The 26,310-nt window shown below is 40.3% G+C and overlaps 1 protein-coding gene across 2 annotated transcripts in view; it reads left to right on the top strand.

The window, feature by feature from the left end:
- kazna (kazrin, periplakin interacting protein a) overlaps nucleotides 1-26,310 on the top strand; it is a 167,200-nt gene that overhangs the window by 130,902 nt on the left and 9,988 nt on the right. For both annotated transcript variants that reach the window (XM_042409093.1, XM_042409094.1), the window contains exon 5: nucleotides 14,679-14,870. In XM_042409093.1, coding sequence (XP_042265027.1) covers nucleotides 14,679-14,870 — 192 coding nt within the window. The remainder of the gene's footprint in view (nucleotides 1-14,678; nucleotides 14,871-26,310) is intronic.

Genomic DNA, 26,310 nt, shown 5'->3' with positions numbered 1-26,310 from the left:
GATTATGTACAATACAATCATACCTGCTGTTGATGACATCCAAGCAGAATAAATGGAGGAATGTTCTGGTTTGATCTTCTCTGTGTGAAATCCACATCAAACTCCAGTTTCCTCAGCTTTGCCAGGCCTGCCAGTCAACTAGCGACACCCCAAATCATTTCAGATTACATTGCTGCTTTATGTCTCACGGCCGTCACTCAGAGAGAAAGCAGTGTTTTCAGATGAATGACATGATGTCGGAATGGGCTTAACACCTTCTGTGAACCAGGCTATAACACAGAAGCTGCTGTTGGTTTCCACTGGACAGCCTGTTACTGTCTGACTGACTGTCCGACACTCGCTGAGGATCAGGTCAGGGCTATGTGTGTGTGTGTGTGTGTATGTGTGTGTTCCCACATTTATATGCATCTGAATGCACGCATATGTCCATCTGTGCGTGTATGTCAATCAATTCATGGATGCGTGTGTGTGTGTGTGTGTGCTCTCAGCGGCCTCAGCTTGACAGCGTAATTGTGACAGCAGCTGAGTTTGGTCCTAGATGTGTAATTGCCTTCTTTCTCTGACTATGCTGCAGGTGAGAGCAGTGAGCGTCTCCCTCAGGTGCTAGCTAGTTTCCTCACGTTGAGACAGACACAGAGGACAATTTGGAATGAGTTAAAGATAATCAGCTGCCTGTCAGAATCAAGTCAAGGATAATGATAAAGTAACTATAATAATCACGAGCCATGCTAGATCGAATTTGCCAGTTCTTTCCGAGCGCATGGAGTAATTTTTTATATTTCAATGAGGATGGACTGATTGGAGCCTTTATGTTCCATCTATCTCTCTCCGTTTGAATAGCTCGGTGCCTAATCACATTTACTCTGAAGCAAAAGCTCAGATTAATTTGGCTTCTTACTTTGTCACTGTCACAAATCAAATTCATCCCACTGTCGGCTGCTGTTTTCAGACACTGTCCATTCCTCCTCGGCTCATCAAATATGCATGGACGGATGACAAAACTGGCTGCGTGTAAGTCATTGAAAAGGTAACTCACATTTGCAGTGACAGTCTTTTCAGTCTTCTTGTCGTGTTATTTACTGAAGCTGTCAACCGAGGCCCTGCTCATTTTGAAAACTGGGAACAAATGCAACTCCATAACCATTAGCTACATATTTCAGTCCCAGAATCTTATTTAGTATCTCAAGAGGCTAGCAGGATTGTTTTGACACCTCCATACTGTAATTTGTCTGCCACATCATCATTTTCTAGGTGGCCGAATTTATTTTTGGCAACAGCATGTTGTGTGCAGGGTTTCGTCACAGTAACAGGAGCCACCTCATACAGGTGCACTGACTCTGCACGTATGTGGACTCATCCACGGACTGATGAAATATCCACGGCGACACAGTGTCTGCCCTCTCATTTGGCCGACACTTTAAATAACAGCACTGTTAGCCTTTGGCATAAAAGGTCATTTCTCAAATACATGCACACAAACACAGAGACACATAGTGTACACACCTGCTAATCTGTTCATACACATAATAGGATGAATCTGTTGAGTTTAATACTTATTCTGGACCGGATTTGGAACAAAGCTCCGGTCATGCAACACTCGAGACGTCGCTCTCCAAAACAGAATTTTTTTATTGTTCCTATTGCATCAGGAATTGTTATTATGTTGTCTACAGTACTTGACTCCCACTCATGCACAACAAGACTGTTCTCGGAAAATAACTGTTTATTTGTTCTCAATATGCTTAACAGCAACACCCGGGGAAAATGAGGTAAACATAATAGCAGCAACACTTAGCAATAACATGGAACAGCAAACCAGTGAAAATAGATGTTACAAAACCAGCGAAATGTTGATGGCTCATGTGACGCAGTTTGATATCATGACTGAATGAATAACATGTTCTTATCCACATTATAATACCAGCACAGCTCATCAAGCATAACCATGGCAGCAATTATAGCCCGGCCTCATGCGGCCAATTAACATTCTCATCATGTCTGCTACTGTATAAGCTTTCCAAAATAAAATCACACACGGTAGCGTCTATCTGGAGGAACCACCGTAGCAAAGCACCAGTTCATTAGTTCATTTAGTTATCCCCAAAATAAGCAAATACTGCACACTTGTGCAGTTGCAGTATCCTAGAATTGGCTTGATTTGTATTCTAGCTGCATTTATTTGCCACCTGAATGCCTACTAATACAAAATACTGGAGGATGATGAATAACACAGAGCTAAAAAGGAGATCACGTAGGAGGATAGTTGGCCAGCCTGCACCTTCATTACCACCTCTGTGGAAAGGGTTTGGCTCATTTGCAGTCTCTGACTCGTCCAGTTGTGTTTTAATGGCTCCGTCCATCTATCCTTGAATCTACCATCCATCTTTTCTCCCATCCAACTGTCTGTCCCTCATAACCTGAGCACCACGTCTTCCAGTTTCATAGAAACCCTGCTGCTAATCTCCATGACGAAGGAATTCAGAAAGCTGCCCAGAATATTATCTCACTGTTTGTAGATTTCATGGCATAGATTTGGGGGGTGGACTTTAAAACAAACAGATTCTGTTGATGGATTACTGTCAATTCAAGCACAGACGGTGAAAATGAAAGAGGGGGCTGGTTATGAAACTCTGTAAAAGGACACTAAAAATTAAGATAGTTTGTAAATATATGGTTTAAATACTCTTTCTGTGCTTTTAGACACAGTTATAGTAAATCATATAAGTGACTGGGTTTGCATGTTTGTCTCTTTCTGAGAACAACAAGTTCTGGCCAGCGTGGCTGATACAATCCATAGACAAACCAGAGGGTTTTAAGCCGACAGAAGCAGATCGCGGTGGAATGCGGCTGAGATTACTGCCTATCTTTCCCTCTGATCAGTTTTTTGCTCACTGTCGAGCTTTGTTCTAACCCCACTCTCGCACAAGTTCAGCCCCCATTACTCCAAGGACCTGAAGCATGAAATAGGCTTGCCAGCATGTGGATGTCACATTCTCTGATGTTAAAGCATAGACTTCTTGATCGACACTGGCTGACAAGAAGGGAGTGAGTCACGCAGCGAGTGACATCGTCATTTAAATGTCTTTGATGTGAATTAATGGCGACAGCCTGGAATTCTGCGGATTTCAGATTATAGTTTGTTTAGTGAAAGCATTAAGTAATTCAAGTTTGTTTGATAACTGATACTAATTTATCAAACAAAAATCTTTGCTGGTTTTCTGCTTTTCTGTTTTATATGATTGTTAATCGAATATTTGGGGGTTTTGGACCATATATCGGATAAAATGAGCAATTTGAAGTACCAGTTTCTGACATTTTATTGACTAAATCATCCAATACATTCACTGTTATGAGCTAACTAGTCTCTCTGTAATCTTCCAACTTCAGAGCAATTATGAGTTTATATGAGGCTGCAGACCACAGGGACTTGAGGCTGCCCTCCACACCAGTGTGCTCATCAATAAATAGCAATCCATCCCTTTATGTGTTATCCTGAATACCAATCTCTCTTCATCACTGTTTCCATTAATACAGAATATTAGAGTCTGATATCTATGATGGAGAGCCCTAAGGCAAGGTGTGTTTTTTTTCCCCTTTTTTCCAGTTTTCATCAGGCGTGACCCTGTCATCTCCTCAGGCGACGCAGGGCGATTGTTCTGCTCACGAGAATTGACTAGCTAATCCAGAGCAAAGCACTCTCAGACTGAGCAGACACTGAAGGCTGCCTTCATTAGTCAGAGCTTAGGCGTTACGACTGTCATGAGCCACTGATGAATTTGCTATCAATGGTCCATAAAGATGAGCGTGTGTGTGTATGTGTGAGACAGAGAGAGAGAGACACACACACACACACTCTGACTTTTATTAATGACTCCAGCATCTCATTTGAGATGAGTGGCGCTATGAAATAATTTTGGCAAGCTGCCCTGAAAGACGTGTGCAGAGTCTCATGTGAAAGTGCGCTCATGGGCGTTCCCTTTCGTAAGGACCTGCATGTGAAAGTGACACATTTAAGAGATTATTACCACTTCATTTGTGTCCTCAACAATCACGCCCTCTAATATTAAATAACTCACATCACAGGAAACCAGTTGTAACCAACCTAAAAGGACCATCCCAGTGTGTTTCTATCTATCAATTTATAAATTATACTGAACATTTTTATTAAGTCTTTTTTGGCAGGATATATTTTTCCAGGAAACTACTGGTTTCTGTTTGTTTTGAGTCTTTAAACTTGCCTCAGTTGTATAATCTAATATGAAAATCAAGTTTGTATTAATTTTCCTTCATGGTTCACTATTGTTGTGTGATAAAGCCATTTAAGTGCGGATTTATTTGAAAAGTCTGCACTGCATCGCCTCAAGCAGACTGAATGTTTGCACACAACTCAAGCAAGCTTGAAGAGTTTGCCAATTTTCATACAGGACATAAATGAATGGAAATCCATAAAAACAGTAGAAATAAATAGAGTCAAAATGCTAAAAGGAAGTTTTCAAAATGGTAAATTATACTTTAACGTATACATGATTTGCAGTAAATGAGCTTAAACGTGCAAAACCACTGGTATAGTCTGTTAACAAGTGCCAGTGTCCACAAATATTGTTATATAACAGCCAAAGCAAAAAGGAAGTGTAACATCATTTATAAAACAGTTTTTCTAGTAATTTTTTTTTTTTTGTCCTGAGGACACAAACAGATTCCCTCAGTAGGGAAAGGTCAGATGTTTGTATACATGCCTGCAAAGGGCAAACATTATTCAGTATCCCATCATGCATTCAGTATGGTGAGGGGTGTGTATAATATACCTATCTGAGTTTGTGTGTGTGTAGAATGAATAATGTTCTCCATATTGCGACTATGTCTATAGAGTCATAGAACACATCAAATTAAAAGTTGTTGAAATATGATTCTATAAAAGCATCTTTAAATCTGTAGAGTACGTGGAATTTTCAATATCTCTGTCAATTTTCTAACACTGCAGATTGTAGATAAATCTGTGAAATTCTTGTGCTTCCTGAGACATAATCATTACAAGGAAATGGAACCATGACGAAGGGGCTGCGTTAGCCTGAAGGCTCTCTAGCATGTAGTCTTATATGGAATAACGCTGCTGATTCTCATGGATTTTTATAGGAGCCCAACTGGTGAAGTACTGGCTCGGCTGCTCTGTGCTCTGTCACAAAGACTGTAGAGGCAACAGGAAGCATAATGAGTCCAGAAATGGACTGAACCTGAGGGACCACAGCTTGAGATGTGTAGTAGATAAGCATCTGCATGTAGGGAGTGGAAAAAAAAAGAGTATTCATTTATAGATGAATGAAATTCAAATGAATTATTAGTAATTATTATCTTTAACAAGGATAATAAGCCTTGCATAATTACTGCATACATTATTACAATTCTTTTATTTCTTACTCTAATGAAGCACTTGTACAGATTTTGAATTTGGCAGGAGATGGAAGTTGGCTGAAAAGTGTTTGATGAGCTCCACTGCTGCACTGTGAGCGTGCACTTCGGCTCATCACTGGAGCTTACAAGAAGTTTTTTTGTTTTTTTTTGTTCTCGCCTTTATGTGCATCCTTTGGTTAAAGGAGGAATAATTCTGCTGAAAAATCTTAATCACATTAGCCTTAAAATCCTATTTTTTTTTATTTATTTTAAGTATATTTAAAGGATTGCTGTGAAGGGTTAAGCTTTTAGCCCAGCGGGGCATCACTGAATGGTTTTACAGAGAATCTGTTTGAATGTAATTATTCAAGCAGTGCCACGGCTGAGTTGCCAAGTCCAAAACAAATAAGAGGATGTGGGCTGTTGCCTCCCGTCATGAAAGCACTTGCTCACATTCTTGACCCCGACTTCTCTTTCATTCCCTTTTTTATTTAACACATTCCTGATTTGGATTGTTCCATTGTCCTGGTGATATGCTCTGCGTTCAGACTGTGGATAAGATTTTACTGTATATACACACATTAATATTTGCTGGAGAAAATGGTGTTGGAGCCCAGCTAGTGTGACGCTCCTTTACAGCGTCTTTCTGTCATTAAATATGACCATTTTTGTGAGGATGTATGTTTTTAAGGAATCAATTATGTTGCACTGCAGGTGGACTTGATCTACTATCTAATGATGTGTAAGAATATTATATTGCAGTAATAAAAGCAGTACATATACATGAAGTGTCAAAACTACATAGTTATTATATCAAAGAAATACCTTTATCAGGATTTTCTAAAATTCGTGTGCCTACTACATTATTTATTCATTGTTTAGCAGTCTACATACAGTATGTGCACCCATAGTAATGTGCAGTGGAGCAGGGCTGCCTCTCACAATGGCAGCTATTTTTATGGCCATCATCTGCTTTACACTGTGCGCCTGTATGTCCTCACTCTGCAAGCTGGCTGAATCAGAATTCTGTGGGAACAATAGGCCTGTTAATTGATTTTGTCTCCAGTAACAGGCAAAAATTGAACCCCACGCCGTCTTTCCTTCCCACTCACTCTGAAGAGGGAGAACCAATCTAAAACCGTACCCCCTCTAGACACTTACTGTCATACCCTCTCAATTTTCGACCTCCAATCCCATTCCAGCCAAGTCCAATTTCAGCTGCCTTGTGGCCACTGGACTCTCAGACAAATTGTTGGACCTTTTGTAACTTTGGTTTCTGACTCCTGCTGTTTTTGTAGAAGTGAGAGAGGAAGACCTGGAAGAGAACAGGACAACAGAGTCTGTGGTAGATACTGAGAGTGACAGCAACAGAGACAGATAGAGAGAAGTCCTCATATTGACATATAATCAGTAACAGGCAGCTTCAGAGAGACTTAGTATCTTGATGAATGATATCTACTGATTACAAGCACTGAATAGTCTATGTGGACCCAGAAAGAAACATTGATTTTAAGACGAATGGTAAAATGGTGAAATGTTTTGGAACAATTTTATGACTGGTTTCCACCAGACCAAAGCTGTCACACCATAGCTGCCAGATTATTTAGGGAGACAGTTTCGGCCATTTTGCTTAAATCATACAAATAGGAAATGACACTGATCAGATAATTCACTGGTACCAACTGCATGTCAGCTGATGCATGGCCACTATTATGCAAATGGCCACATTTAAACAGTCATTTACATCAATGGCCAAGGATGGAGATTTTATTTACTGTTTCGATGAATCATAATAACTAGAGGCGAACCCGTTCAGGGAATTTAGATGGAATGGAGGCAGAGATGAAGGAGGGGGACTTCAATGAATGCACATATTTCTTCACTGATCGAGTCAGAGACAAAGATCAGCTATCATTAGCCTCAGTTTAATCCCTGTGGCACTTCACAGTTGCATAAGACTTCAGTCAGAAACACATTAAGCCTGCAAACAAACTCCCTGTTCACAGTTTTGTATATTTCTGGGTACTAGAAGCAAGAAATGCAAACAACAAGCTAATGGTTTTACAAGCAAAACTGTTAATGCTCCAGTCATTAGGGGCTGGAGACATGTGATGGGTCTTAAAATGCAGTTTCATAGATTTGCTTTTCTGTACATATATATTAAATGCTGCAATATAAAACCTTTATAATGTATATGTATGTATTATGATGTATTTGTTCTCTTCATTAATCGTTTCTTTCTCTTATCATTGTGCACTTCCTTTATTTGGTATATATGGTATCTTTATTTTTGTGGTGCCTTTTTACTATTCTGTATCTCCTATCTTTTAAAATAGTGCTATGTTTTAGTGTTGAATTTTGCTGCAGAATTACAGGAAACTCAGAACGAATTGAGTGTTTTTAAGATGCACTGCTGCCTAATCAGGTTATTTCAGTGTGTAAATCTGGAGAGGTTTATTATAACGTCTCTTCTTTTTGTGGGTTTCCTAATCATTCCTATTGGTAAAAAAGAAATTGTACTCACCAAGTAAATTGTTGAGATGTGGGTATGCAGTGACATTGGTAAAAAGAAGCAACCACTCCCCCCTACTGACAATGCATACCCCCTACATATACATACACGTCCTCCTTTTCCAACAGCATCTTCTGTCACTCCTATTTTTACCCAGATAATATCAGACACTGCTCTGTTGTTCACTGTTGTTTGCTGTAGTTTATTTGTTTGTCCAAACTGTTCGTATTAAAGGCTCAGTCACACAAGCATTTAAAATATCTACATTTTGCATCAAACTCATTTAAGTGCAATGAAATCGCAGGGATAAGTGGATTTTCTCATGAGTTAAATTTTGGTGACTTTGATGTGAATTTGTGCCGTTGAGCAATAGCAAGCTGATCCTTTAGGGAAAAGAGAGTCTAAAATGGAGGAAGTTGTGCTGCACCATCAACTTTTAATGAATCCTCCTCTGTTGAAGTATAAAAGAGAAAACTGCTCCATAAAAGAGAATGGGAATGGTTTGCAGACAGTTATGAGAGAGGAGTTCATGTTACAAATATGTCTTTTGAACAAGATGAACTTATTCCCATTAGCAACTAAGCTAACTAGCATGCTAACTGACAGGTAACGCTAGTTAATTGACAGTTAGCAAGCTAGCTAGCTCAGAGTGTTTTTTCCCCTCTTCAATAACTCTATTGGATGAAATTATGTAATACAGAGAACAAAATGTCAGGAGGAGTAAACACAGCACAGTGCAAATAGAGAACTATTGTGACTAACAGCTTGTTAGCATGTTAGCACGTAGCTCACTAGCTGCAGTAGTTCATCAACAGCCCATGCAAGTACAGTATGTCACCAGTCCTCCTGCACTGCCTATTTAGTGAAGATGGGTGGATGAATTTGGCTGTGACACTTTCAGGTGTGACCGTGTCTAGTGGCCACTCGCAGTATTGCAGCGAAAAAAGCCCAAAAAGCATTTTCCCCATAGACCGCCATTATAAAAGAGACGACTATAAAACTGTATGCAGGATACCAACTGCAAATAAGGTTATGATTATTGCTCTTTGTATTATGGATGAAAGTTTTATATTTGTACAACTTCCCTTGATCCAAGAAAAGCGTTTTTAAAATCTGTAACGTCATCCCAAAGTCTATGGGTGAGCGGGAACTTGACGGTGGAGCCAGCAGGAGAAACACTATTCAGTGGGCCACACAACTCAAAATCTAAAAACCATTTTTGGCTCATGCGGCCAGGTGAGAAGTTAACATTTTATTGAATAGGCACAGTTCTTATAATACATCCATGCATATTACAGACTGACTTCCTGATTCAACTTTGACCTACTGTGCTGTACAGTAGCAGTATGTGCTCACAGTGAGGGATTGTTGCAGACATATTAACACTATGTGTGCTCACTAATGGTTTTATAGATACTGAGATTTATTTATAGACCTAGATAACATGGTTTAGATAATATGGACAAACTGTTGGCTTGTTTACAGCCTATGTGATCGTTTCACCACTCGTGTCTCTTGCCTCATTGGACTTTTTTGTTGAGGTGTACTGTTTTCCCAGATCTCAGCAAGTACTTTGGTGGGTTCAATGTTATCATCATCATAACTGAAAGAAATAATGCCTAAAGTGTATACCCTAAAGTTCAGCTGTAGTACTGTATGTCAGACCTCTGTTGCCATTTTGGAGCAAAAAATCTGTTGCCTCTGTCAGTCAGTGGTGAACAGGTGGCGTTGAAGGCTGAGCTAACAGTAGAGAGGCAGCAAATATCCGACCCTGGTACATCCTCTCACCCCTTCTAGTACTGAGGTTGTGATGGCAACAGAGTCGCACCACTGCAAACCAAAACAACTTTATGTGTACTCACAGTCCTACATACAGACAGAAACATTTCTTGTTATATTTGTCAACTTTTTTTTCTGTTTGAGGAGAGAAGTAATTACGGCCAGAAGGTTTTTGTTGACAGTTGAACTGGAGTGCAGCTAAAAACAGCAGCGTGGCTGAGATGTGTAACATTTGACTGTGGTTGCAGTGGTGAAATGATCTCATGAACACACTCAAAAAATAAAAAGTGGAGACTTGTTCATATTCTTTACCTCTCACGGTTAAATTCTTTTCACAATTCACTTGAACGTTTTTTGAGAAAAACTGCCTTGGGTTCATGTTTAATATGAATACCAGCCATTTCTTTTGCTAAAACTGATTCTATCCGTCATTTTGTCTGTTCAGGGCTTTTGCAATGAAGTTGTTCATCATTCATCCAGGCTTCAATAAAAACATTTGAAATTTTATATGCTTTTAGATGTTTCCAGTGGCCTCATAAGTCATTTCTACTGACTTTAAATGGAAGAAAATCAGGGACACTCGACTGATTCTGTGTTGCATAAGTACACAGCATCACACACAGCAAGAATGTGTTTATTTACGAAATTACAAAAATGAAGAAAATAAAATGTACAAACCAAATTTCATACCTGAAACAAGTTGCATACTCATTTGCATATGCATAAGCTAAATTATGAGACTCACATTTTCCATGAGGCAGAAGTTGGAAACCATGCCAGAGAAGGACGCTCGATGGGAATGAGCTGTATTGAGTCCTGGAGGGGAGAGCAGGAGAGATTGCACTTATCAGGAAGCTCCCACTCTGAGTGTCATTTGTAATGCACAGCTACAGCGCATGCTTCTTGCCAACCTTGAGGCTATGCGGACATTGAAAAATAGGTAGCTGTCCTCACTCTCCTCCACCCCCATCGTCTCCCCCAACCTCAGAGTGTCTTATCTAGAGTGCTCCAGCACTGTGCTCGCCTGCAGAAAGCTGGAGAAGACAATAGCATATCTTTTTTTAACATCTCTCACTCTTATGCTAATAACTACTGTGGCATATTTAGACAGTGAATCTTGCATTTCCTATCATAGATGTTGAGGGTCCTCTTACAGACCAAGAGCAGGGACTCAGCCTGTCAGTGCTGCAATAAAAAAAAAAAGGTTTTAAATGTTCACCAGCTGGTTGTCTTATTCAGTGCAATAACACATCACTGAGTCATCAAGTGTTTCATTTAAATTAGGGAGCGACAGTGTGAGATTATCAGTGTGTGACGTCAAAATCTTCTCTATATTTTCCATAGGTTTATTTTTGTCCTGAAGCATCTGGGTCCATATAAATGTTTGAGAAAGGGTGAGAATTTCTTTATGTTTCTACAATGGATTCTGTTCACCGTATATACAGTAGGCAGAGTTTGAAGGTATGAGATTTGAAAGTACTTCTCTGTAAAGTTGTTGATACATTATAACATACACAGTCTCATTTCACATGGCCATTTAAAGTGCTTTACATAATTCATTTAAAACGCTAAGACATTAAAACACAAATGTCAAGTTTGCGTGAAGTCTACTGTATGTTGCACAGTAACTAAATGCTGCCTTTCTATGTGGATTCTGTAAACAGTTAGCAGAAAGCTACCACTATGCAGCCAATTTAGCACGATATGGTATTTTACAGCTGTGCCTTTTCCTGCTGTGATAAACAGGAGGAAGCGTAAAATGACACTTAGCAGTTTCCAATAACAAGTGGAGTTTTCTCTATTTGTTGCAGCAGTGAAATCCATTTTTATACGGATTCATTATCTGTTTTTTCATTTTCTGTTTTTCTATAGTGATCAATCTCAATCTGATCAATCTAAACTGTGGTTTTATGGTGAAGATGTGGTTATTGTAACTGAATGTAGGACATAAAGATGTAGATAAGCTTACCTTAAAATCAATTAATCCCTACAATAACCATACACTGAAGTGATATCGCATGCAGCGTTGTTTTTTTTTAAATCAATGGTCTGTATTTTGCATTCAAAGCTTTGTGCAATATCAACTGGAATTGTTAGTATTTGTGGGTCAACTACTAGAGAGAAAACCCACATCTCCAATGACCTTGTCCCTTATTTATGACTTTCTGCTGCCTTTGCACAATCAATACATGCAAACTTAATAAGTGATCGGATCGAGTCTGACTGTTATAGGATTTTTAAACACCACTGAACAGTATAGTGCAGTCGGTTGTTTCTAGATCAGGCCTGCTCTTTGGTTTGCCAATAAGTGTGTTGCTGCTTGAGTTGCCCCGTAAAATGTGCTTCTATTATCGGGTCCATTAAGTATACCTCTGTGTAATGACACTCCACTCACTGACGCTTTTCTCTCGACCCGTCTCCTAATAACCCCTTTTACAATTCATTTTCGTTATTTAGCAGGCAGCCTTTATCCTCAGCCACTTACATTTAGTCAGTGAACATAAATTAAAGGACTCAGAAGGCCCAGGAAGCAGGTACACACTGTACCAGCAGTGAACTGGTCTTAAAGGTTTATTTTGGTTTCAGGAGGAGGAAGAGCTTAAGTCATCCATGTGGTGCTAAAAGGTAGAGCGAGGCTTCATACACCACATATCCTTCGTTATAGTTTGTGGTCACAGTTTGCTGCTGTGTTGAACCATCACTAGTGTCCTTATATAACGTATCAGTCACAACTATGGGTGCAGGAGGAGGAAAATGGGATTATAGCACCAGGTCTGCTGTAAGAGGAGTAAAGAATGAACTGCCTGTGTCAAGGCCAAACCACAGGATTAAAGATACATGTGTCATTCAACAACAATGAATGTGTCACCGGTGTGAAATCAAATGCTGTGAATGTTTCTAGATGTGCAGGTAATGGACGGAAAAACATGAACTCATGTACAATGTGATGCAATTCTTTGCGATATCCCTGTCAAAAATACTTAACCTGTGAAGCTTATCATGTTCACGTTGACATTCAGGCGTTGGTTCAACAATATGGCAATATTTTAGGCCGTTATTTGTGGTATAGGTGCCATTGGCTGAATTACAGTATATTATAAGGTGTCTAACAGATACACCAGTGAATCCCAGCAGTGTATGCACAATCCAAAACATTATCAGGTGTGTAGGCTTTAGAGCAAAAAAAAACACCCACACACTGAATACATTCTCCCAAAAAGGCTTTTTATTGAGTACAATTGCAACGTTTAGGCATGAGGCATTACCTGATGAAGATGTAAAGTTGAAACGTTGTAATTGTGATTGAGGTGTTTTTACCTTATACACTAGAGAAGTGACTACAGATCAGAAATCCTAACTGTGTTAACCCACATTTTAGTTTCTCTGTTCACTAAAAATCCAAAACAAAGTTGATTAAACTATAATACGAGGCAGTAAAAATAGTTACAATGGTGATAAAGCAAATTTGGAGCAAATCCACTCTGCAATTAGAAGATTCAAGATTCAACCTTTATTGTCACATGCACAGAGAACTAAATGCACTCAACAGAGACATTCTTAGTTCGCCATCCTCTCTGATTTTGAGGCCTTGTTTTTGCTAACTTTTAAGTACAGAATACTGGACTGTAAAAACAAAACATGGTTTGATGGAAATGAACAGTTGCTAAACGTTTTCTAAATGATCACATATAGATTTTGATGTTATGATGTATGTAATGGTAAAAGACACACTGTATTAACCTGTGAGAGGATTATTTCCACTGATGCTCTGCAGTATGCAAAGCTTTAGCCGTTTTGCTGAATTGGCTGCATTGCTGGAAATCAATTTCTATCTCTGTACGTTGAGCCTCACTATACATTTTCACACTTTCAAATAATCATCCTACCCTTTATTAAAAAGCTGCAGTAAAATCTGTATTCTGTCTTTAATTTGTCTGTTCCCCTGTCCTCGGTATTTTGGCATATTCAGTCTCCTTTTCTCAGCTCTCCCATTCATCTCTGATAGATTTTATTTTATTATTTTTTTTTAAGACAGTAATATTGGAGCCGGGATATGTGAGTGTGAAGTGTGATTTATGTGAGGCAGTTCATAGTGAAGCCATGCGAGATGGGGCTGAGCAGTTTTCCTCAGCCCCCCCCCTTCTGCCCTGAGGATGTATGAAATTGAGCAGAATGACTCTACTCATCCTTATATGAATTACTCTCCATATGCTCCACCTAGACAAGCACATTCACTGTGCCAAAAAAAAAAAAGACATATTTTTAGATTAAATATTTCCTTTTGGAGGTTTGATGTGGGAAATTGAAGTGTGACATTTGTCTGTTGTGGCTTGTTTTAAAAGCGAGTGAAGTCCTCTCTGCTGCCGCTGATACTTTGAAAGCACTTTGAAAAATTCTCAGTGAGTCAAATTGCAAGAAAAATCGATTTCTCTCTGCTGCTGTTTTCATTTTATTGTTTGCTTCTTCTTCTTTGTGACAACGCCGGGGAGGAGCTCTCTAAAGCACCAGTCACTGAATATTAAATGGATACACCTCTCCCCTTTTCTCATAATTTCTGCCAACACAGACCAGGTTCAACTGGCAGCTTCAAAGACAAATTTCATTATAATATCAATGTCTTGTCCCTACTCATCACCTGGATCCCACCTACCCCGGTGATGCCTTTTACCGACAGTAATTTGGTGCTGCAATTATCTCAATTACAAATGAAACCATAACCTCATATGGTGATGTTAAATCGATTTTGCATTTCACACATAACCATTTCTGCAGTTGTGTGACCGTTCAAAGCTAATGCACCTCTATGAGATTGGATTCTAGTGTGCATATGACCCTTTTCTACCCACTGGAATTACAGTTTTACTTGAGCTTAAAAATGGGATTCACTGTTAAAACTGTCTCGCAAAATCAAAACCAAATACATTTCCACAATATATATATGTAACCACGTTTTGGTGTCAGCATGCTAAAGCTCTCCTCTCCTTTCTGTGTGTTGTAGTCCTGCTGCGTGAAGAGGTGGCCCAGCTCCAGGAGGAGGTGCACCTGCTGCGGCAGATGAAGGACATGTTGAGTAAGGACCTGGAGGAGACCCAGGGAGGCTGTTCGGCCGACGTGCTCTCCGCCACCGAGCTCCGCGTGCAGCTGGCCCAGAAAGAGCAGGAGCTGGACCGAGCCAAGGAGGCTCTGCAAGGTAAGGACCTCGCCAGGAAACAAGAAGCTGTGTGTGCTATTTAAAACACTAACATCATTATTATGCTGCAAGAGACGGAGAGCCAAGAGACTGTGTTCAAAGACATGTTGTCCTTCAGATTATTAGTTCATATTAACTGTTTGGTTCATTTTCAATGCTTTCTGAATGGTGAAAGGAAATACAGCTGCAGTAGTTACTGTCCAAAACAAAACAAAAAAAAAAAGTATTATTTCTGACCAAAGTAAATGTTCCTGTGAATTTTAACATGCTGTTACCAGAAAAAAAAAGTTGGGCCTCAGTTTATTCCCCTACATCTGTGGACAATGTTTGTCTATCAGAAAAAGAAAAATCCATAAAGAGCCATAGTTAATTATTTTCATCTGTTGTCTCGGACCAGGGGCCAGATGCATATGCAGTCTTTGATCAGATTTATAAAGCCGTGCTCTCTGTTTTATATATCTCTGTCAGAGAGGAACTGGGCGCCATAGTCATAAATGGATGAAGACACACCCTGAACCAACCGTTTTCTTATCAGTTTGCCGCCTGCTCCACCAGGCGGTACACCTGTCAATGAAACAAATGGGAAAGAAGAAGTGCTGTTTCACCGATTGTGTTGCGCCAGCGAGGTTCTACAATAGCAGATCAGCTGTCGTTACACGCGTCTATTACACACAACCGTGCAACTCTTTATAGTGTCCATATCATTACATCATCACATGAACCCGTAAACCCTCGTCGGCAGTGATATCTCAGACATGTAATCAGTGATTAGTTTGTAGTGCTCATATCTAAACCAACTTTACAAGGTGTGACACTACCAAGGATAAAATAAAAGGAATATAAACCGCAAAACAAAATGTTGACTGCTATGTAAATTAAAAGAATGATAAAATTCATCACAAAAGTAATTAATAAATGTTACATTTATAAATGTGCCTTTGATTCGCATTTTACAAATCTCTGTGTAAAAATCACACAATCAGTGTAGCTGGTTATCAACCTAAATAGACAATGTTTATCTCTCACGTTATTTCACCTCCACGTCATCACATCATCCTCAGATCGCTTTAGAAAAACACGTGTACACCTGGTCTGAAGAATACACGAGGTGCGCACATTCTCACCACACTTTCTGTTTATAAATACCACTTTATGTGTGAGAAATGGCATATACATGGTTTTTGTGCATACGCATCGTTTATGCATCTGGCCCCTGGTGTCAAAATGGCACCCTAAAAACAGAATGAAACAACATTTTGTAAGGAGCTTAGTAACAAACAACATGCACTATTATTGTGCAACAGTAAAACACATATTGTAGTGGTTGGTTGCAATCTACAATAAGGACAATTGATAAAAAATACAAGAGAGAAAATGTCTAAAATGTGAAAATTGGAAGAACGTAAAGATGAGTGTGTGAACAGAGTGAAGTGGCAGTAATTCCCACTTCATGCTCAAAGCATTCTGTAGTCATTCAGCTCTCAGCAGCTTCAGGTTTGCCCCTCCCCACTCATGCTGAGAGAAAACCTGCTGCATTTGGCTCCACAGGGCTTGAATCCAGCGCTTCTTTTTTTTCTCGTCGCCATAATGTAAACACGAGTGTCTGTAACAATGTGGTAAATGCTGTCCATTAGCTGCATTACAGACCATTAGCATGCGTTACGTGTGAGGGGTGCAGCGGTATCTTGGGGTGAAAGAGGAGGATACTGATGCTTTGACTTATCAAAAAAGCGGCTACACGCTGCAGGAAAATTCACTCCACTCCCACTCCCACTCCGCACCACCTACATACCCCGATGTACATACAGCATAATGTACTGTAGAAGCTCTGCAGTACCATCAAAACAAAGCTGGATTTTAAAATGAGGGAAGGTGAAATGGGATTAAAACAAACTCTAAATGTAGCTAATGTCTATGTTAGATCGCTTCACCTGAAGCTCTCATTGTTTTATTGTACTTTTAATGTGTATATTAGAATCTCCACTTTAAAAAGCTCATCTCAGGAATTGCTTCTGTGAGACTTGACTCCTTAAAGACTTTACTTGAGACTTTAAATTAAAAACATTCAAGTCTCATGTTTTGGTAAAAATTAAATTAAGACAGTGACAGACAGTCCATACACCTTGAATATTTCGTTATTAGAGCGATGTATTGAAAGGACTTGGTCTCATTTACATAGAAATCACTATGAACAGATTTCAAAGGAAAATGTTAAAATTATATCAATTTAATGCTCAACATTAAAAGACCATTCCCAGCTCGTCCAAACACAGAAACATGAGGGCTCATCCTTAGAAATAAAGCCAAAGTGAAAAAAGAAACAATTCTGAAAAAATAATAAATAAATACATAATTATTTTTAAAAAACAAATACAAAAGCTGCATCTCCCACATGGAAATCAATATCGTCAGTGTGCTTCTACCTCATCTTCTCACTTACACATTCATAAAAGAAGTATAAATGCCCCTCTTGAGGAAATATTTTTCTATCTTTTGGAGTCTACAAAATTTAATGACCAGCCTGCATTTAAAAAGTGGGAGCCTGGAGTTTGAAAGACATGGGCACATAGCAGGCAGGAGCGAAGGAAGAGACGCAATTAAGTTGCATTATAGATGTGTTTTGGAACATGACTCATAATAATGATTCAAAGTCGAGCTTTGTTGCTTCGATTTTTACCGTTCTGTCTCTCGCAAGTCCCTCAACCCTGTAAAAATGCAATACTAAATCACTGGAAAACCCTTTTAACTTTGACTTGCTCTCAAGGGCTTTAGAGTTTATTTGGACTTGTGTCCAGTTACTTGAGGTTTGACCTGGACTTGCCTAAAAACATTTGAAAACATCCCTGTAAATCAGTAATGTCTGTGCCGTACACAGGATTTGTTCAAGCACAGCAACTGAACATCAAAACGGCCGTAACTATTCTTCCAGAGGTGATGAAATACCATTATATAGCACAGATTTCCTCTCTGTTAATGACTAACAAACGGTATTTGTTGCTCTATATCTGTTCCATGGTTGAGTGTGTGCAAAATGGGAATACACTAACATATTGCCTTGATGGAAACTATGCACAGGGTAAAGTAGTGAACATGTTCTACCAGGGAGTGCACAGAGATTGCAGGGTATCAAGCAGAGATGTCATCAGCGTGGCAGTGAATTGTTCTTTTCAGAGAATTATCGTTCACGGAATGAAGCAGAGCACAAAACCACCATTTGGTATCAGACAAACACATGACATGCTGTCTGGGGACTTTGTTGGTGAGACATTTCACTTGACACTCGCAGCCTACGCTTTTTGGAGGAATTGAACAAAAACAAAACGGACGGGGGCAGAGGAGAATAGAGCACACAATCAAATAAACACTTATCTCTGCTTCGGCTGGATGCTTGACTGTCTGAGCAGACTGCACCCTGGCTCATACAGTCATTTGTATGACTCAGGCCTGTTAATGAAGGCCAAAGCCTACCAACCCCAACAGGCACTGACAGTAATCAGCGGCTAATGAAAGCCTTATAAAAGGGGACTTTGGTCGGCTTACAAGGTCCAGAAATGTTAAGCAGGATGGATCTGGTCTGCAATTAAGATGAGGTATGTGGGAGGAAGGAAATTGGCTGTTGTCTTGTTCAAGTTTGGTTCTGTTGGAGTGGGTTCAGAGAGGCAAATTGAATCGACTGTGAACTTGAGTGAGAGGACATTCCTGTTGCTGTTTTTCATTTTTCCCCCCCTCCTAAAGCTGTTTTATATGAGGAATAGAGCAGAAGTTGATGTTAAAGTATAGCTTCTAGCCAGAGAGTGACCTGAGAGTGACCTGAAAAAAATATTTGCAGTGTATTTGTATTCAGTGGTGACAGCAGCAAGATTTCTGAATTATTTATATGTTTTATTGTTGTTTTCTGCATGGCCTGGCCTTTACAGCTCCTTTGTTAGTCCACGTTTGTCACACTCCATCTTCATATACTGACACTGTGGCTTGCTCAAACTCCAAGGGTACTGCAGTATTTTTAAGACTAAGCAATGAAAGGCCAGTAACAATATTAGCGAGCTTTTTGTTATTATACTGTTTGTATGTGGTGGGTAGCAGTCAGTGAATTTTGGCTTTGTTCCCAGCAATGTTTTCAGCTGTTTCCAAGCAAAAGTGGAAACACATCTGTCATCCAGTTTTCCTTGTTTATGGTGCTTTTCCAGCAGCTTTCACCAAATCAAAAGCATTTTCTGTGCTGCGGATACTTGCGGCACATGGTACTGGGAAGTACTGGCGATAATTGCAGTCTTCTTCTTCCTCTTCTTTCAGCTGTTCCCGTTAGGGGTCACCACAGCGGATCATCCGTTTGAATCTCTTCCTTCCTCTGTCGCGCCAACCACCTGCATGTCTTCCCTCACTTCCCTCATATCCATAAACCTCCTCTTTGGCCTTCCTCTTTTCCTCTTGCCTGGCAGCTCTATTTTCAGCATCCTTCTCCCAATATAACCAGCATCTTTTCTCTGCACATGTCCAAACCATCTCAGTCCCGCCTCTCTCTCTTTGCCTCCAAATCATCCAACTTGAGCTGTCCCTCTAATATACTCACTCCTAATCTTGTCTGTTCTCATCACTCCCAATGAAAAGCTTAGCATCTTCAATTCTGCCACCTCCAGCTACGCCTCCTGTCTTTTCATCAGTGCCACCGTCTCCAAACCATACAACATAGCTGGTCTCGCTACCCTCTTGTAAACCTTCCCTTTCACTCTTGCTGGTAGCCTTCTCTTCATGAAACAATACTGCTACTCACTAATCATCACCTCTCCTCTTAACCAAGCTTCCACTACTCTTTCCATTAACTTCACGCTGTGGCTGATCAGCTTCATACTTCTGTAGTTTTCTGTAAATCACCCTTATTCTTGAAAGTACAGTACAGTACTCTTATTCTCCACTCCTCAGGCTTCCTCTCACTATCCATGGCTGTCTAGTTAAGAGCTAGACAACCTAAACATCTCCATGCCTCCACAGGTACGTCATGTGGACCAACTGCCTTTCCACTCTTCATCCACTTCATAGCTGCCCTCACCTTCTCCTTGCTAATCCACAGCACTTCCTGATCAACCAGCTCCACATATCCAACCTTCTCTCTCTCTCATTTTCTTTATTCATCAGCCCCTCAAAATACTCCTTCCACCTTCTCAACACACTCTCCTCGCTAGTCAGCACATTTCCATCTCTATCCTTCATCACCGTAACCTGCTGCACATCCTTCCCAGCTCGGTCCCTCTGTCTAGCCAGTCAGGAAAAGTCCTTTTCTCCTTTCTTACTGTCCAAGCTCTCATACAACTCGCCTTTGCCACCTCTCTCTTCATCTTACGTCGCATCCCCTTGTACTCCTGTCTACTTCATCTCTCTTTCTATCTCACTTCTTCTTTGCCAACCTCTTCCTCTGTATACTTTCCTGTACTCCTCATTCCACCACTAAGTCTCCTTGTCTTTCTTCCTCTGTTCAGATGACACACCAAGTACCTTCCTACCTGTCTCTCCCTTCACTACCACCCAGTGTCTGTCTTAACTCCTCCCTGAACTCCACACAACAATTTTCCTTCTTCAACTTCCACCATTTGATCATTGGCTCTGCCTTCACTCCCTTCCTCTTCTTGGTCTTCAAGGTCATCCTACAGACCACCATCCGATGCTGTCTAGCAACATTCTCTCCTGCCACCACCTTGCAGTTTCCAATCTCTTTCACATTGCACCTCCTGCATAAGACATAGTCCACCTGTGTGCACCTTCCTCCACTCTTTTATGTTACTCTGTACTCCTCCTTCTTTGTCAAATACGTATACACCACAGCCATTTCCAACCTTTTCGCAAATTCCACCACCATCTGTCCTTCCACATGCCTCTCCTTGACACCATACCTGCCCATCACCTCCTCTTCACCTCTGTTCCCTTCACCAATATGCCCACTAAAGTCTGCTCCAATCACCACTCTCTCCTCCCGGGATACACTCACCACCACCTCATCCAATTCACTCCAGAGTTCTTCTTTCTCTTCCATCTCACACCCAACTTGCAGGCACTGACAACATTCATCATCACACCTTCAATTTCCAGTTTCATACTCATCACTCTGTCCGACACTCTCTTCAGCTCCAACACTCTCTTGACATACTCTTCCTTCAGGATTATCCCTACCCCATTTCTCCACCCATCCACACTATGGTAGAACAGTTTGAACCCCCCTCCGATGCTCCTGGTCTTACTCCCCTTCCACCTGGTCTCTTGCACACACACCACATCTACCTTCCTTCTCTCCATCATATCATCCAACTCTCTCCCTTTATCAGTCATAGTGTCGACATTCAGAGATCTGACTCTCACCTCCACACTCAACAGTACCGGTGGCGGTCGTTGGTAACCTAGGGTTTGACCGATCCGGTATAGAAATCTGATTTATGATCCGCATATTTGATTTGGCACAGGTTTTACTCTGGATGCCCTTCCTGACGCACCCCTCCCCATTTCTCTGGGCTTGGGACCAGCACTAAGAATGCACTGGCTTGTGCATCCCCAGTGGCTTGGTTGCTGGCGATAATTGCAGTGTGTGGGTTTATTTTAATGAGAACAGCTAGCACATTGAAACTTGTGATTCTATGAATATTCTGACACCATTAAAGTCAAGACAAGTCAAGTATATTTTGTGTATATTAATATCCTAATTGGCTTTCACAGGCGGGTTCACAGTGAGGATAAATGAAGAGAAAATGAAAGAGGTAGTGAGGCAAAAATAAGCAGATAAAGATGCATTCAGGGTGAAGGTGAAGAAGCAAAAAAAATATAAATAAAAATGAGGAAATACTAACTAGCTAGAAATTATCTTTTTCACTGTACAGTAGATGAATATCATAAAAACAAGGCTAATTGCTGAGTGAAGCGGGTGTCATTGTCAAATTGTCTGTTTCAGAAAGTTACAAAAAGTGTTGGACACAGCTCGACTCGTGAGTTTGATACAGCCGTTTAATCACGAGAAAGAGCATTTTGTCCTTAATGAAATTCCATTTAGTTTTCATGCCTTCTGCAAATTTGAATGAATATTTAATATTCAAATATTACATTGCTAGTCTATTACAGGGCATTCTCCTTAAAAAAATGATCAAATGTACTGTGTTTTGTAGGAAGTCACGTAACCTTTTGGTATCATGATTATATTGAGTACATTCAGGGTTAGATCTTCAGGTTGGATTGTTAGGTCTTTGAAACTTGAAGGTTGACTTTGGAAGTGGGTGCCCACATGTAAATTTTGTCCTTCTATCTAATGGTGAGTTTGTTCACAGCACCACATCAGTCCAAGTCTCGTTTACACCGGATCACTCAGAGAAACAGGTACATGGTGATGTGGTGAGGTATATTTCTTTATTCCTGAAGCGCTCAAAATTCTTTGCCTTGTTACTTTTTGAGTTGGAAGGGTTTTTAATACAGCAAAAAAGACCCATTAGTTGTTGGCGTTGGAAATAGTTGACTTCTGTTGCAAAAAAAACATAGGCCAAATGTTCTTGAGAATACCTCATTAACTACAGCAATTTCCGTATGCTGCCAATTGATTGGAGGCGAGATGTCGACTCTTTTTGATTTCCCCCCAGTTCTCACAAGGCTGGCATATTGTGAACATCCCACCAGATGCTCCTGCAAAGTGTTTTCCCGGAAGAATAAGAGCAATGTTTGGACAACTTGAGCGCCCTGGGGGGTTTACTGAAGTGCTAGTAGCAATTATTGTGAAGCAGAGTAGCTTTGTGTTTTTTTTGGTTTTTACTTATTTATTTTCCTATGGTTCTGCTTCAGTTGAAAAAGCAAAAGGCTGGAGTGATGAAGTAGCGTGAAAGAAATGCATCATCCCCTCCTTTGCTCTCTCTTGCCACTTGAGATAATACCTGTTTACTTTGGGGATGGTTGACAGAAACTGTCGCCACTCCTACCTCAGTTCAGATGGTTTGCAGCTAAATTACATGCAGATTTTCTGAAAACGGAGAACACTACTTTTCAGTCTGTTTTCTCTCCAGTTATTTTTATTTTCTCCTTCTCTGCCACCAACACCACCACCGCCACCCCCCCTCCGCCTTTGTTTGGTGGAATGCCCACACCAAGGCCTGAGTTCACTCCCACTGTGTGCCAGACATTGGCCCGTAAGCACTATAATTGTAATCGTGGGTAATTGCCCACCTCTCACAATTGCAGGTTTTGTTGTGATGCCTTTGGGCACTCGATCCAACCCAAGAACTGCTGCGTGGAGTCATTTCATCCCCCCAGCCTTTAAGTACACAAATGACAATGGACTGAAACTGTTTTAGCAGCCTCCAAATTACAATGAGAAAATAAACGCAGTTTGGTTAAAGACACTTGGACTGTCCTCGAAAGGTGTTTTTTAAGTTTACCAGACTCTTATTTGGACTTTCTCATCAAGGTTGTGTTTAATGATTTTTCAAAGTATAGCTAGCCCTCTCTGCTGTTTTTAATTAGCTATTTCTGCTTTGGCTAATTGCTATCACTAAGGGACTCACAGTCAATCCAGAGCTCAAATGAAAGCAGCAGACAGCTATGTATCATCAAAGCACAGTCTGCTTGCTCTGTTTAGTGTCATTTCACGCTACACCGTACTCTGTCCTTGACTACAAGGCCTCTTCCCTCACTAGCCGTTTAAACACCGCTACACACATACAGACACACACACACGCTCAGTGCCTCCAAATCTCATCAGGCCACTTAACCTTATAACATTATAGTAATTGCATTTGTTTTTAGTGGTGACTTTTATTTTTAAACAAATAAGGACTTCTTTTGAATAAAAGATTCCAATTAAGTTTTGGAAACCAAGGAAAATTGCTGTGGGCCGGTGTGTTTTCACAAATCCACTGTGATTTATTTCCTCAATGCTGGCAGGCGCTTCATCATAAAAGGTAATGAGGACGGTTTTGCTATTCAATTTGCACCTCATTCTATTCAAACTGGATGGTCTCCAGTGAAAACACGTGTTTGGATCACAGTGGCCCCTAGAGGATAATCAAGGGTACCTCGGCCGTCCACCAACCCTCAGTTAGATGAACAGATATTGTTCGAATCAGAATCTTTGGTAGCAGCTATCCCCCTTCTTTCCTTCCCCTGTGACAGTGGTGTTACTTAGTGTGCACCTGAACAATTAGGCTCAACCTTTGTACAGATTATAGTGCTGGTTCCTTTTTGTTTTGGATCCAGTGGAGACAGAGAAGTGAGTAATGAGGTGCTGTTATGAGATCAAAGTATGATTCTCCCCTTGATTCCCTGATGTGTCAGTGCTGCTAGTTAAATAGCTGGTGCACACACCCAGACACACACACGCACACACACTCCTCCAGATCACCTATTAGTGAGCAGTGTTTGATCTATTTTTAATGGAGGCTTACAGGTTGTGCATAAACCTATAACAAGGGTCTAATGTCATTGCTGAGGTCTGCTAATACATTAATTAACTTTAATTAACATGTTTGAATATCACCATGACTACAGAGAAGTCTAATACAGCAGCACCATTGCCTGCTGTACAGTTTTAGATAGCTCCAGCGCAGATATCAACCTCATACAACCCATGAGTTTGTTTTTACTGAGGAAGTGAGGAGGTGAGCACACTGCGCAGCTCTAACGCTCGTACTTCATTATTCAGCTGGCAGATTTAAAATCCCAGACCGTGAACAATGGACTCCCTCCAATGAGCCGATGTCTCTTTTGTTCTCTCCCCAAATAATTATGTTAAGAGCCGACTAAAAGCCTGTCCCTTCTCTTTAGGACTGAATTTATATGGAGTAGTGTCAGTGTGAAGTGTTTTCATTCATTAATGTGAAGAACATCATTTTCTAAGGGGGGTGTTCATAAGTGGCTTCATCTTTGTGACGCTGTTGTTAATCGCGGCAGGTAAAGTGAACTTGCATGAATAGAAGGAGGAAGGAGGCAGCTAAAACACAATTTTGAATTCATTGAAATGCATAAACATTGCATATGCCATGGACATTAATTCCCCATAGACCCCATTATTATTTTTTTATTCCAGTATCGTTGGTATACTCCTTTGTCATTTATTTATCCATGTAGGAATCCTCTTCAGGTAGAGACCAAAGGGGAAACTCGATTGTTAGAACGAGTAGAAAACATAAAAGGCAGGAAGTGTTATGTATCCGAAATCAGGGCTGGGATCTTGTTATATTTGTCCCATAATAGATGAGGCACACCAGATAATGAGGGTTGTTATTTAACCAGAGAGAGGCGGTGAGTGGAATGTGAAACACGTACCACATTGATAGGTAGATAGGTAGAGGTTGATTTTGTTTCTTCACAATCAAGGATTTTCAGAAAGTCTTTTCCTGGAGTTGAATAACATTTCACACCTGATTATCCTTAGAATTACCCACAGAGTATTTGGCCGGATAATGTGATATATTCACATTGCGTAAAAAAAAGTTTGTTGTTTCTTTCTTCACAAAGAACAGCAGCTGCGGTCAGCTTGAATTCATATCACTTAAAAAAGGAATCCTGTGGTGACATGTTTTCACAGCAGGATAAAAAAGTATCAAAACATCTTAGAAATTCCTCCTCCTGCAGTGTCATCCACTCATCTGCTGTCCATACATGCTCAGCAGGTTGCAAACACAAAGCCTAGTTTTGACAAAATATGACTTAAATATGCTGCCTCTGGTGGAGCACTGGTGCTGTCGAGGGTGGGAATTATAAAACGCTGACTGGAACGTTCTACTACTGGTATTACTACTACTGATAAGAACAAATAGTACACTCTCAACAGACAAACAACAAGCCCCAGACTACCTCTACATTCAGCCGTATAAATTTTAAAAAGATGTTTTTGTGTGAAAGCAATTTGCATCCACTCTAGCAACTTTTAAGAGACCTCCGCCCACAGTGAAACACATTGAAATTGCTAATTCTCTTCATCTTCATCGTCTTTTCAGTTGCCAGACAACAAATCTGCATCACAACCTACATCTGGTAAAGGAGTTGAACAGACAGCCTGGGTGACAAAAGAATTATTTTATAATCATTATTATTATTATTGACCTTTAAAATGCATGATGAAAAAGTTAGACAAGAGAAAGTTGTCGTCTTAACTTTGCTGCCACACAGTCGACTGTGACTGGAAAGCTACAGACACAGCCGTTAAACCTCTGTTTGGTCTCCTGGTCTCTGTGATCATTTACTTCATTTGCATATTTTTCTGTTTCTGTCAGAGGCCAAAATCATTAGAATTTATCATCTGATCACCACAAGTATCTATACAAATATCATGCCAATCCATCCAATAATTATTGAGACGTTTCAGTAAAAAACAAAAAACTGAATCCCATGGGGGCAGCAGGGGAAAAGTTACAGGATCAACAAAGTCAGTAGGCCTCCTCCTCTGGAGACCATAAATGTCAGGTCGCCACCATGGCTAAAA

The sequence above is a fragment of the Thunnus maccoyii genome, chromosome 4 (genome assembly GCF_910596095.1).
Source record: "Thunnus maccoyii chromosome 4, fThuMac1.1, whole genome shotgun sequence".
Taxonomy (NCBI): domain Eukaryota; kingdom Metazoa; phylum Chordata; class Actinopteri; order Scombriformes; family Scombridae; genus Thunnus; species Thunnus maccoyii.
Note: the sequence above shows the minus strand (reverse complement) of the source record. Positions and strands in the feature narration are given on the sequence as shown.